This window comes from Trichosurus vulpecula, chromosome 3 (genome assembly GCF_011100635.1).
Source record: "Trichosurus vulpecula isolate mTriVul1 chromosome 3, mTriVul1.pri, whole genome shotgun sequence".
Lineage (NCBI taxonomy): Eukaryota > Metazoa > Chordata > Mammalia > Diprotodontia > Phalangeridae > Trichosurus > Trichosurus vulpecula.
Window position 1 is genome coordinate 273,872,745 of NC_050575.1, and position 13,498 is coordinate 273,886,242.

General features: G+C 37.3%; 1 protein-coding gene across 2 annotated transcripts in view; it reads right to left on the bottom strand.

Moving 5' to 3' along the window:
• Positions 1-13,498, bottom strand: part of KIF16B (kinesin family member 16B) — a 385,946-nt gene that overhangs the window by 90,415 nt on the left and 282,033 nt on the right. For both annotated transcript variants that reach the window (XM_036749261.1, XM_036749260.1), the window contains one exon: positions 9,556-9,678. In XM_036749261.1, the coding sequence (XP_036605156.1) occupies positions 9,556-9,678 (123 nt within the window). The remainder of the gene's footprint in view (positions 1-9,555; positions 9,679-13,498) is intronic.

Consider the following 13,498-nt stretch of genomic DNA (forward strand, 5'->3'; position numbering starts at 1 on the left):
TCACAAATATTTTCACACGAGGGACTGCTTTTCCTTATAAGCAATTCACATCTAAATGATCTTCACAAATTTTATGGACACTATTTTTTTCAAGGGCTGCAGGAAGAACCACTAGTATTCTTTTTTGTTTACATGTAACTGATCAAGGAGGATTTGAACACTTTGGTCTACTGAATAACAGTTCTCCTCGAAAAAGAAAAACAGAGCCCACAAAAACTCTATTTCACCCACCTTTTAAATAATTCCCAAATTAACAAATATCTTTCTGCTAAAGCTTGTTACTTTATGTCATTTACATATGAATCTGACAATATGTAAAATAGTACCTCAGAAATTCTGTCCTACATATACACAGAAAGTTTCCTAATTTAATGTACTACGAAAAAAGTACATTTAAAAATAATCTAGTCCTAAAATTTTTAAGTTTTGAATTATTTTAAATCAATAAAACCCATTTATAAAATGAGGAGGGCATAGCATTAATATTAATATTAATAATCAGCTTCCTAGGTTATACCAAGTTTTTAATATCTGCATAGGTACTACACTACATACACAAACTATACGTATTTATAACATATAGCTATATGTTGGGAAATATGATTTGAACTGGAAGTATATGTGAATCTAGATTAGAGACAAGGAGATGCAACAGAAGGAACCCTGAACTGGAATTAGGTAATTAAAGTTTTAATCCTTCCTCTACTTGGCATTAATGGCTTGGGACATGTTCCTCATTCCTCTAGACCTCAGTTTCCCCAGATAGAAAATGACAGCACTGGATCAAATCAGGGGCCTTTATTCTGGAATCTCTCATTTAGTATTTTTTGTTAACTCTGCTGATAGCTGTTTTCCTTTGTGATCCTATACATTTTATTTTATGCAATTAAAACTATTATTCTGAGAAAGGCTGCATAGGTTCCACCAGAGTTTCAAAGATGTCCATGGCACATAAAAAGCTAAGAATGCCTGGACTAGATGATCTCTATGATTTCTTCTGGCTCCAGATCCAGTGATACTAGTATTAGTGTCAAGGAAACTTTCCTAATCACTTTACAACACAAAATCTAAATCATCCTACAAAGCTACATAATCCATGAAACGTCACAAAGTGTTCATGAAAAGTCTCTTCTAACTCACAGAATAACATTATAACTGATTTCTCACTGTATGTGGGCACATGTGAGAATTAAACACCATTCAGAATTACTCCATAATTGAGATTTTGACCTGGGATCAAGCTTTCTCGGACCACAACCTCCTTACCTTCGATTCCTACTACTCCCTCACTCTTTCCATACTTGTTCTAACTGCATCATTATAACTCCTGGTCCCGAGATTTCTTCTTATTGATCCAGTTTTTTAGCCCCCTTCGAGTTTCACTCAGTCTATTACCTAGCTTGAATTGGTATTCTGTTATTCCTTGATCCCAATCAAAACCATCTTCCACAATTTCCTAATCCTATCCCCAATTCCTGTCATTCCTAGCATAGGGCCTTTCAAATCACATTTTACTTTGTCCAATTAATAAGCATTTAGTTTTTCTCCTTCCCACCTCCTTCTACTCCTCCTCCAGTTGGAGAGGGAGAAAAGAAAATGGGGGAAAAACCATTATAAAAATATGAATATAATCAAACAAAACAAACTCCCACATTGACCATATCCAGAAATGTGCATCTCATTTGGGATATTTATTGCGTCAGCTTTTCGTTAGAAGGTGGGGAGCACTTTATCAATGGACAACAATAATTTTGTAAAAATGAATAGCTCTGAAAGCTAGAAAAGCTCTGATGCATGCAATAATCAGTGTGTGACCTTAATAACGGCTAATATTTAGATTACTTTTTATTATGCTAAGGATTTGACAATTATATTATCTCATTTGACATTCACAACAACCTTGGCAGGTAAGTGCTATTATTATCCCTATTTTATAGATGACAAAACAAAGGCAAACACAATTAAGTGACTTGCCCAGCTAGTAAATGTCTGAGGCCTGATTTGAATTCAGGTCTTTCTGACTCCAGGCATGGTATTTTATCCACTGCACCACCCAGCTGCCCTTGGTTTTAAACGTCCTAAATATTCTTAATAGTTCTTTTTTCAACTTCAAAAACAACTGTTTTTTCTTCTAGTCTTTCTTTCTTCCCTTCCTTTTCAGAGGACGAAATGTTCCTCTTCCTTTTACAAAGGTGACCCCTTTACCTTTTCATCTCATTTCCTCTTGTCTCTTTCTGCTTTTCACTCCCAAAGGTGTTCCTTTCCCATATGCTCTTTGACAAAGACCATGCACATACTGCACAGACCTCAAGGTGGGCAATGATAAGAGGAAAGGCAAAAAATAAATCAGACTGTATACAGTAGCAATTTCTTTTTTTTGGAGCAACGAAGTGAAAAAAAAGTAGATGTCTATCCAGGTAAACACCTTGTGGCACATGGAATGCGGGAAGCAAGGAGGCACAGTGGAAGAGTCTGGGGGCCTGCAGTCAAGAAGACTCCTCTTTCTGAGCAAGTCACTTCACTGTGTCTGCCTCAGTTTCTCATCTGTAAAATAAGCTGGAGAAGGAGGTGGCAAACCACTCCAGGATCTCTGCTGACAAAACCTCCAATGGGGTCAGCAAGAGTCAGACACGGCTGAAAAATAACGACAAAAACACATGGAATGTAGAACAATGAATGTCATGAGTACAGACGAGCACCATGGGAAGACTGATATGAGCTAACACAAAGTAAAGAGAACCAGGAAAACTATATACAAAATGCTATAGCAGTGCAAATGGAAAGAGTAACTCTAACAACAAAACAATCAGAACTCTATGCCGTGGAAGTACAATGACCACCAAGCTTGACCTCAAGTGAGACAGATAAGACAGTGCCGCCTCCTTCCTCCCAAACCTGCATTCTCTGCAGAGCATTCTTCTTTCCTTTGTTGCCGTTCCTCTTCCACTTGGAATTGCCTGTGGGAGTTTCTGAGGTTTGCTGTGCTAACCACCAAGCAGAGGTGTCAGACATGCAGCCGTAAACTACATGCAGCCCGTGGCACTCCCAAGCCAAGCCTAACCAGATTAAAATGTAATTGGGAAATATTTGACAAAATCAATAAAGTACAATAAAAAACATAACATGGGGAGCTTTTCTTTCTAAGTCAATAGGAAGCTTGCAGGGATCCTGATGTATGGTCTGGTGGCCCATTTCTATTTCAGTTTGACACCTCTGCTCTCAGTCATCCCAGAACCTAAGATTTAGAGCTAACAGGGAACTTTAGAAATCATATAACTCAACCTTCTCATTCTAAAGATGAAACTGCAATTTGACACAAAAAGCTAAGGTTTCAGAGCAAACCAAGGCTCAGAGACATTAAGTGGACTGGTCTAATGACATGTTGGTGGTATTGTCAGAATTCCCACTTGGGCCTTCTGACTTCAAAGGAAGCCCTCTTTTCACTGCATATCCCACCTGGCAATGCCTGGCACCTCTGAGGTCTAGTAGCATCAAGTACTACTGCTCTTATCATCAAATCAGAAGAATTTAAATTTCTGAAGTGTAATGGCTTAAAATGATGACTCAACTGCAGGCATCCCCTGACTCAGAAGAGGCCCCCTCTCACCCTCCTTTCTTCCCTCAGCCTCTGGAGCTGGATTGTGGGAGGAAATGTGAATTTGAAAGCAAAGAGGAGAGAAGCTCATTGAAATCAGCATCACTTCTGGATTGGGTCAGCTTGCTTATGGTCACTTTTACACACAGACACAGACACAGACACAGACACAGACACACACACACTTCACTGTAGAACATTGCTTTTATCTTTTATGTCTTTCCTTTGGGATTTGTTTTCATCTTTCCTTCTTGAATTATCTACATTCTTCTAATCAGAGGCTCATTTGGATTAACAAGTTATGGGACTATCAATCATCTATAAATGCAGGTATGAATTAGCTAAGTCTGATTCCTAGCATCTGGATGAGATCAGCTGCACTGAAATGAACACTTTGGTTGAGGAGGAAGGGAGGTAATACTAATACTGACAACCACATTATTCTTTAGGGTCTACAAAGTGCTTACCTCACAAATCTGGGAGGCAATGTAGGCATTATCTCCATTTTACAAATAATTAAACTGAGGCAGAGTTACTTGCCCACAGTGACACAGCAAGCAAACACCAAAGGTGGTACTTAATTAAATCCAGTTCTCCTTACTCCAAGTCTAGCTGTCTGTCCTCTACCTTGTTAATCTTGGAGTTTGGAGCACATTAGGAAATGGCCCAAGACTAGATGAGATGCTAAAACCGGTGACAGGAAATCATGAATGTGCCTGGAAGCCCAGGGGAAAGGGGACAAGGAAGATGGAAATATACCAAAGATAATCTTTCCCTGTTTCAAAATTTCTGAAATGAGTAGATTCTATACACAGAAAGGGAAAGGAAAAAAAAAAACTCTTCTAGACCTACATACAGAATATCATGTTCAGCCAGGAAACATATCCACAAACTAGACCACAGCCATATGTAACTGTCCTACCCAATGAGTGTATCATCTTCAAGATGCTGGAGATCAAGGAAATGCAGATGTTCAGAAAAGAGAAGGTTTTTCTTCTTGAGGGGGTGGAGATGGGGGTGGAGGTGGTACTGGGGAGGGTAAAAGGAAGAAGTTATTTTCAAATGCAGAATGTCTCATAAGTCAGGAGAGTTTTAAATTTAAATCTTAAATTAATTTTAGATTAAATGTTAAATCTTAAAATCTCAGTAAGATGTTTGAAGCACCCTGTATTTCAAGGGCTGTCATGTGAGGGAGGGATTTGATTTATTCTGTATAATTGCACAGGACAGAGCTAAGACCAATAATGGTAGTTACAAGGAGACAGATTATGCTTCAGCATAAGAACCTTCTCTTGCTACTACATGAAAATGGAATAGGCTACCTTATGAATCAGTGAGCTCTCCATTACTGAAACTCTGTGCAGTGATACTGTCTAGAGGATTCTAATTAGAAGAAATCATTTAATAAATACTTTGAATTGTGTGGCATGGTAGAAAAAACACTAGCCTAGGAATTGGGAGACCAAGACTCTAGTCCTAGCTCTTATAATAATAAAATAGTAATTATTAAATTTATTAAATTACTAAAATAATAAAATAAGAAATAAAGGAGCTATGTGGTCTTAGATAAACCATTCCTTCAATAGTCTCATTAATCAAATTGGGAGGGGAAAGGTCCCTTTTAGTTAAATTCAAATCTACTCAACAAACATTTACTAAACACTGTGCACCAAGCATTGAGCTAGGTGCTGGGGATATAAAGATGAAAATAAGCTGCTAAAAAGCTCATTTTTTCTTGAGAGAAAACAATACACAGACAATTAAACACAAAATGTATTCAAAGTAAATATAAAATCATCTCAACTGGAAGACAAGCCAAGCACTCATTCAGGAGGTGGCACTTGAACCATTCCCTGAAGGGAGCTTGGGATTCCAGAGGCAGAAGCGAGGTTGGAGGACAGTGCAGCCACAGAAGCTGGCTATGGAAAGGCACATGGGTCTGAGATGGGAACATCAGGCAGTAGGAACAGCAAGCCGGTCAGTCTGCCAGGAATGTAGAATTTGTGAATGGGAGCAACGATGAGATGGAATCAGGTTGGGAAGCACTTTAAATAGCAAACAAAGGAGTTCTGAGGGTCAACAGACAATCAAGGAGGCTTCATGAACAGACGAGAGGTAGAATCAAAGGTATGCTTTAAGAATATCCCTTTTGGCAGATATATGCAGAACAGATTAGAAAAAGGAAGAATGGAGACAGGAGATTAAATAGGAGGTCATTTCAGCAGTCCAGGAGAGAGGTTATGAGGGCCTAATCTAGGGCAGCGGCTATCTAGCTGGTGGGAAGATGGCTCCAAAAAGTAATATGGAGACAGAATCATCGAGACCTGGAAACTAATAAGACACAGGGGATGAAGGAGCATGAAGTTTTGAAGATGACTTGGAGGTAGCGAACGTTGCTGGTTATAAAAATGGTGGTATCTGGAACCGAAACTGGGGAGCGAGGAAGAGCTGTGGATTTCAGGGGTAAAGAATCCCTTTTTGGATATGCTGCTGAATCTCAGAGATTCAGAACTGGGCTCTATCCTAGCAGATATCATCCAATCAACCAATAATCACTTACTAAACATCTGCTATCCACCAGGCAGTACTAAGTGTACAAAGACAGAAGAGCCTGTATTTGATCTTAGAAGTAATGGGAAGGCAATGGCGTTGATTGAGTAGGTGTGTAACATGGTACTCCTATGTGGAGGATGGCCTGGAGGCAGGAAAGTAGCTAGGCCATGAGAAAGGCCATGAGGGCCTGAATCAGCCTGGGGTCTGAGAGTAAAGAAAAAGCAATCTAGGCAAGAGACGTGGTCGAAATGACAAGAATGGCACCTGTCACTTATTAGCTGTGTGACTATCTAAAAGTCACTTCTATCTGCACCTCAGTTTTGGGAAAATAAGAACTTTAGACCAGACAATACCCAAGGTCCCTTCTACTTCTAAAATTTTAATACTACAATCTCTAAGATTCTATAATTTGAGGATACTCCTCCTCTCCCTAATACCCCATGGCTAGGAGGAGGATGGTACCATTAGTATGACTGCTTAGCAACATGTATTGAGAAAGCTTTTATGGCCTGACCTGATAATGGAATCATTGTTTATAACTTGATTTTTAAAAAAGTACTTGTAGAACACAATATATTCCTAAGTGCAGTGCTGAACTATACCATGAGACATACACTGAATGCAGGAGATGGGACTCGTGTTTAGGTATGGGCTGCACTAGATGGACTATGAAGCCCCTTCTGACTTTGAGGTTCTCTGTAAACCTATGGAGAAAGGAGACAATCTATGAGAGGGTGATTTTGCTTTCTGGAAGAAAAGGTACAATACCAATTTGAGGGTGATTTTTTGTATTGTTATTGTTGTTCCTCCTAATAACAACATGAAAGTATCACAGTGTAATGAAAATACAAATCCTATAATGGGATACTTGATGAGCCAATGGGAGGACTTTTTACAAAGGGTGAACTTAATTCGGCACTGAAGTTCTAAACAAGTCAGCTTGTTTGTGAGAAAAATATATGGCACGGATTTTCTTTTACTGCCAAGCAATATTTACCCAACTGAAGAAAAATGCTCCAGTCCTTCTCATTAATGATATACGTTTGATGATAATCTCTTGTGAAAGACTGTCTCTATGTACATAAAAATACCTCAGGAAAGAATAAAGACCCAATTTGGCTTACTACACACTAAAATGGTAACATAAACAGGCCAAAAGGCAGGCAATACAAAACTAAGGTGGTATCAGCTTTTTTCTTTTACCTAGGGAACAATAGAAAGACTGTGTCAGTCTCAAGTGTACATTTTCTGGGCTTTTGTTGCTTTGTGTCAGGATAGAATTTAATTTAAGAGGAAAACTGTAACTATTCAAATGCTAGCTACTGAAAACCCTAAGCATAATAATTTATTCCACATATGAATCTTGAAAGACAATTGAAATGAAAGTTTTACATGAACACTTGCATATCTCAGTTAGTGAGATTACTTGTGACAGGAACAGTTGGTTGCAAACTTGCTCCTAGAAAACCCATATTTTGTAGTGACATTCTGCTGACCTGCAGGCAGTATTTAGAAATATTCAGCACTGAACAATAAAGGGCTGCCTGCTGTGCTAAGAAACAAACATGGCTATTTCCAATTCTGATATCACTGTGTCCATAATTCAATTCAATAGATGTGTACCAAATGCCTACTAAGAACATGCCACCATACTAGGTCCAGAAGTGGCTAAGAAAGTAAAGGGAGGCACTGTGGTATAGTGAGAAGAGTCCAGGTTTGGAGTCAGAGGGCAGAGGGTTGATTCTTGGTGTTATCACTTATTAGCTATGGGATCTTGGGAAAGTCAGGTAACTTCTCTGAGCCTTGGTTTCCTCCTCTTAAAAAGAGAAAGAGGTTGGGTTACACGACCTCCAAGCACTTCCAGCTCTAAATCTATGACCCCAAAACACCGACCTTACCCTAGAGAAGACTGAAACCAAACAGAGAGGATAGAAGACATATTCACAAATAAACATACAGAAGTATATAAGAGGTATAAACAAATGTGCAAATTCAAAAGAGGAAAGAATCATTTCTGGCTCAGGAGATCAGAGAAGACTACATGGAGACCGTATGGGAGTTGGTCTTAAAGCATCCAAAGGAAAACACAGCAGAAGGACTGAGAACAAGGAAAGTGTCTTGACTAGAATAAAGGGAACAGGAAGCAAGGCTGAGAAATGCCAAGCTATGAAATCAAAACTTAAACATATTTTCCTTTCCCTTGTACTAAGTTCCTCTTGTACTAGGGTCTTAGCATTAGGGCTATCTATATAGCAGTGGCTGCTGAGTTTTTTTCATGGCAGAGTAGTATTTGCCATGAGAAATTACCACACACTGAACCCAGATCTTCTTGACATCTATGTCTGATCTTTGGCTATGCGGCCACTTTGACTCTTACCATATTACATAGTTTTAAAATTAAGCTTGCCAAGTTGGCCTCCTAGACCCATTTAGCTTCTTTCTCCTCACTCTACATCCTTTTCCCTTTCTTTCTTTACCTCCCCATAGCTAGTAGGGCCAGAGAGCTTTGGGTGATAGAGCAGCTACTATATTACATAGGCCTAGGGACTGGACTTCTGATTTTTACTGGTATGAGCAACTCCAAGGTAAGGGAACTCCCTTTACAAAGGTAAATAAACCCCCTTTACAACTTAGAGTCTAAGAGATCTACCTAGAGCACTGAAAGATTAAGTGATTTGCCCAGCATCCCTAAGTCACTATGTGTCAGAGTTGGGACCTGAACTCAGTTCTTTCTGAAATCTAGGCCAATTTTTTTAGTCATTGCATCAATCTGCCTTTCACTGTATTACACAATGTTTTAAAATAAGGCCAGTCAGACGAGGAAATTTGCTGAAGACAAAAGATGTTCTCAGTACAAATCCTAATTCAATAAATGAGTGACTACTTTTAAAAAACAAGAAATCGACATAAGAAATAGTAATTTACAAAACTAAGTGGCTTCCATTTGCTTTGAGAGTCTTTAGCCCAATCTGATTTATAGATCATTAACTATATGAAGGTGGAATAACCAGAGAAAATTTGATGTTATAAAATATTATTAAAAATATAATTTTTTATATTAAAAATAAGGCTGATATACCTCTGAAAACATAAGGCAATGCGAATACATCTCTTGTTGAAAAGTTGTGTAAACTGAGTAAGTCTGGAATATAATTGGGAAGGGAGCTGGGGGAAAAAAAAACCCTTTTCTAAAGAGATCTTTTGTAATAGCAGTACTGACTCCTCTTTCACCCACTGACCACACACATGCACACATGAGTAGTGCACACATACGTCATTTGATCCATACTATAGAGGCTAATAAATAATAAAATAATATATCTACATATATAAACTACAATAAAATTATAGGTTTACATGGTATCAAACATTCATTCTTCCAGAAACTATAAGGAAGACACACTTACCTTTATCTCAAATTCATAGTGTTCATCCTTTCCCTGTCCACAGAGAACATAGCGTGGAATACTAATTTTAATTGGGTCCTTAAGGTCATCTGGATTTGCTCCCAAAGAGCGAGAAACCATCCGCTATCAAAGAAACATCAGACAAGGAGAACAAAGAAAAAGTAGAATCACTACACGGAAAATACCCTGCTCAGGCAGTGGAGAGAAAATGTGTTTAAAGTAGAGAAAAGAGCATAAAACCAGCAAAGTTTATTTTTAAAAAAATGATGGATTCCTTTGAAAGAAAAATACTAAGGCTCTCTTATAACAAAAGAACAGTTCTTTTAGGTATACTTTGTGGAGTAGGACAAGAGGACTTCACAATGTTGTTCAGTCTTTGAAGTTTCATGCAGTTTACAAAAAAAAAAAAACTTGGGAGAATGGAAATGGAGAGGCAAATTATAAATCTTGACATTACTTTAAAAGAAACTGTGTGAACCAGCCACCTTTCTAAAAACTCCTTACCATCAAGGGAGAAAACAAAACACCACACCTTATTTTTCCATCATGGAATATCAGACAGATGGAATATATACCACTAAACAGTTAGGAATTCTCTCTTCATTTTCAGTCTAAGATGGTTTTTGTAAGTGTAACATAAGATGTAGAAACCAACTATTAAAAGATCATTAGGCTTTATTTGCTCAAAATCAAACTCAAATACCTCAAATATGACAAATAAGCAATAGTCTGGGGAGTAAGATGAATATTAAAGGGTGAAAAAGAGGGTCTAAGGCCCACATTTAAAAGAAACGGCCCATCTGAGTACCTGTGACTGGGAATGGAGGAGAATCTGAGCATTCTTGGTACCTATAATTCTCCCTAACCTAGAGCTTAGGGTAGATCCAACAAATACAGGCACAGAATATTTGAAATAGCCACCGTATTTGAGTCCAATGGAACCTAAGAGATCTTCTATCTTTTCCACTGGGCCTACAATTTTATAGATGAGGAAAATGAGGCTTAGGTTAGGTGATTTTCCAAGACTGTCCAGTGACACAACAGTTAGCTTTGAAAGCAGTTCTTTACAGGAGGAGGTGAAACCTGATTGGTTAACTAAACAATGACAACCTCATCTAAATTTGCAAGTGAAAGCATTGTCAATAAGGGAATTTATTTTTCTTGATTTTACATATTTGTTGGAAGAAATTTGTTTTTATTTTCTTTTTTTTCCCAATGAGGTAGGAAGAAAGAGAAAACAGATTTTTGTTAATCAAAAAAAAAAAAACCCACTTAAGAAATAGGGAGATTGAAGGCTGTTACACATGTGGAATATTGCATGGACTTTCAGATGAGGTCACTGTTTTGTTATCTTTACATTGTTAGAAGAGAGCTCTCAAGTACTAGACTCTGGAAATCTTTGTAAAGTAAAAACAAAATATGGCAATAAAATGTTTTCTTTTTTAATTTAAATATATAATCTAAAACAAGCACTGTCAGAAGTGTTGATTCCATAGCAAGCTTTTTGACAAATAAACAATAATTTTAAAGATGTATTTTTATCTTGATAATATTTTTGGTTTTGACCTTATAAGTATGATATTATGAGGACAATTTAAAGCATCTCTAGCCTCATTTTCCCCATCTTGGTCAATCAGGCTAAGTTGCTAACTTTTACCACTAGCAGTACAGTGGCCATTTGGAGGTTTTCATTATGAAAAATCTTAATAAAATTCCTCTGAAAGAACATTATGCATATGTACATATATGTATGTATGTCTTCATTTCTTTCATCTTAAATGAATTAAATGCTGCTAAAGTTGTTTGATTATAAAGATCAAAGTTCTTTGTCTTCTGAATACCAAGAATAGGAAAGCTTCCTTTGTCATACTTCCTAATCCCAGATCAATTATATTGCCTTGCTACTGTGTGTGAGAATAAGGCTGTCTGGCTATAGAAAAGGATAAAAACTCTGTATGTGTGTGGTGGGTAAAGAAAAGAGATCTTAGATCTGGAAATTAGGCAAGGATCACCAACTCAATTCACAAAAGGCACTGACTCACAGATGCAAATGGTGCTCCCACATTATTGGGTGGGCCTCCCTTTAGCAAATTTATAGTGGGATATGGACTGGTGTTGCAGAAGATGGGAAGGTATGGGTGAGTTGCGTTGTGCATGGCTGGAAAGAATATCTACTTTAATGAGATAGCAATACAATATTTTATCCATAAAAGTTGAATCCCTTCCCAAACAATAAAAATACTTAAGTGCAATACAAAGAATATTTAAAATTCTCAAGTGCTTTCATGACTGGTAAGTTACCATAGAGTGATTATTATTATTAGCATTAATAACAGTAATAGCAGCTAACACAGCACCTACTATGTACAATTTGAACAAAAGTAACTTAAAATTTAGTTATCTCTATATATGTATATATATATATATATATACATATGTGTTATACTGTGTTATATATGTTTAGTTATGTGTTATATGTTTGGTATATATGATGGATGTTTAATTAGTACATATGTTTAACTATGTATGCTACGTGTGTGTGTGTGCACGCGCGCGCGCGCGCGCGTGTGTGTGTGTGTGTGTAAGTATGACGTCTCCCCTTGACTAGATTGAAAACTCCATGAGAAGTGGGATTGTTTCATGTTTGTCTTTGTACCGCAGTGCCTCACCCATTGTCCGGCATGAAGTAGGTAATAAGTATTTCTTGATTAGTTAATAAACCAGATGTGAAAAGAAGCAACATTTCACAGGATAATTGGTTCTTTCAACTTGCAGTTCTCATGATTATCAGAAGTATGGAGAATATCATGAAAATAACTGTAGTTTATTTACCAACATTGTCTTTAGATATTGAAGAAATAGATCTTATAAAATTGATAATTGGTGACTTCAAGTGAATGGTATAAGGGATATAAGCAAATATTACACAGGAAAATAAGATTTGGTCTCAGGAAATGAAAAGAATCAAATATTTGTAAATTTTTCAACATCTTCCTATGTATATAATGAGTATGTTGGTTTGAGAAGTATTAAGGCTCTGAATGTGGCAAGTGCCAAACAACATCATAAAAAATGGAAGTGACTGTATCTTAATGGATGAAAAATGATTGTTTACTGGTCTAGCTAGATTTAGAAATAATTGTTGTCTGAGTGTTACTGGGTCTTCCAGAGGTTAACACAAATATCAATATCAATACCAAATTAGAAGAAATTCACTTCAACTGGACAAAACATATTAGGTGTCTACTATGTCCTAGGCACTAGGAATACAAAGAAAAAAATAAAATAGTCTTTGCCCTCAACGATTTTACATTCTTTTGAGAGGATCTAGTAGAGTAGACACGACATTTGATTACAACTTCAACCCTAATGGTTTGAACAAGTTGTAACTTCAAAAAATGAGAAAAAGACTAAGGCCAAGACATTTATTCTATTACTTTTTCTTAGAGAAGTTTAATGGTTACAGAAAGTCACCAAAACAAGTAGTAAAAGAGCTAAGGACTTGCCTCAGAGAGCAAACATGATTTTCTTGCCAAGTGTCATAAAGTCCAAGGGCAGTGGTGGTTTAGTGTATGAACTAGTAAGGAAACCCGAAGAACAACCAGCTCAAGTTTGACACAAAGATAGTGAATATCCTTGGTAGCTTAAGGGAAGGTATGACAGTGGCTATTCCATTTCCTCATTCATCATCATTGTACAGCCATGGATTTGGAGTCAGAAGACTTTGCATGGAATCCCAGCTCTGTTCTTTCAATCTGTGTGAGTTTGAACAAATCACTTAAACTCAGAGTCTCGATGGCTTTTAAGGTTTCTTCAAGCTCAAAATACATGATCCCATGAACTTATGGTCCTTACTTGGTAGGCAGAGGAAGGGAACAAATTCATTAAGTATCTACTATGTGCCAGGCATTAAAAGCTTAGCCATAAAGCTAAGCATTTTACA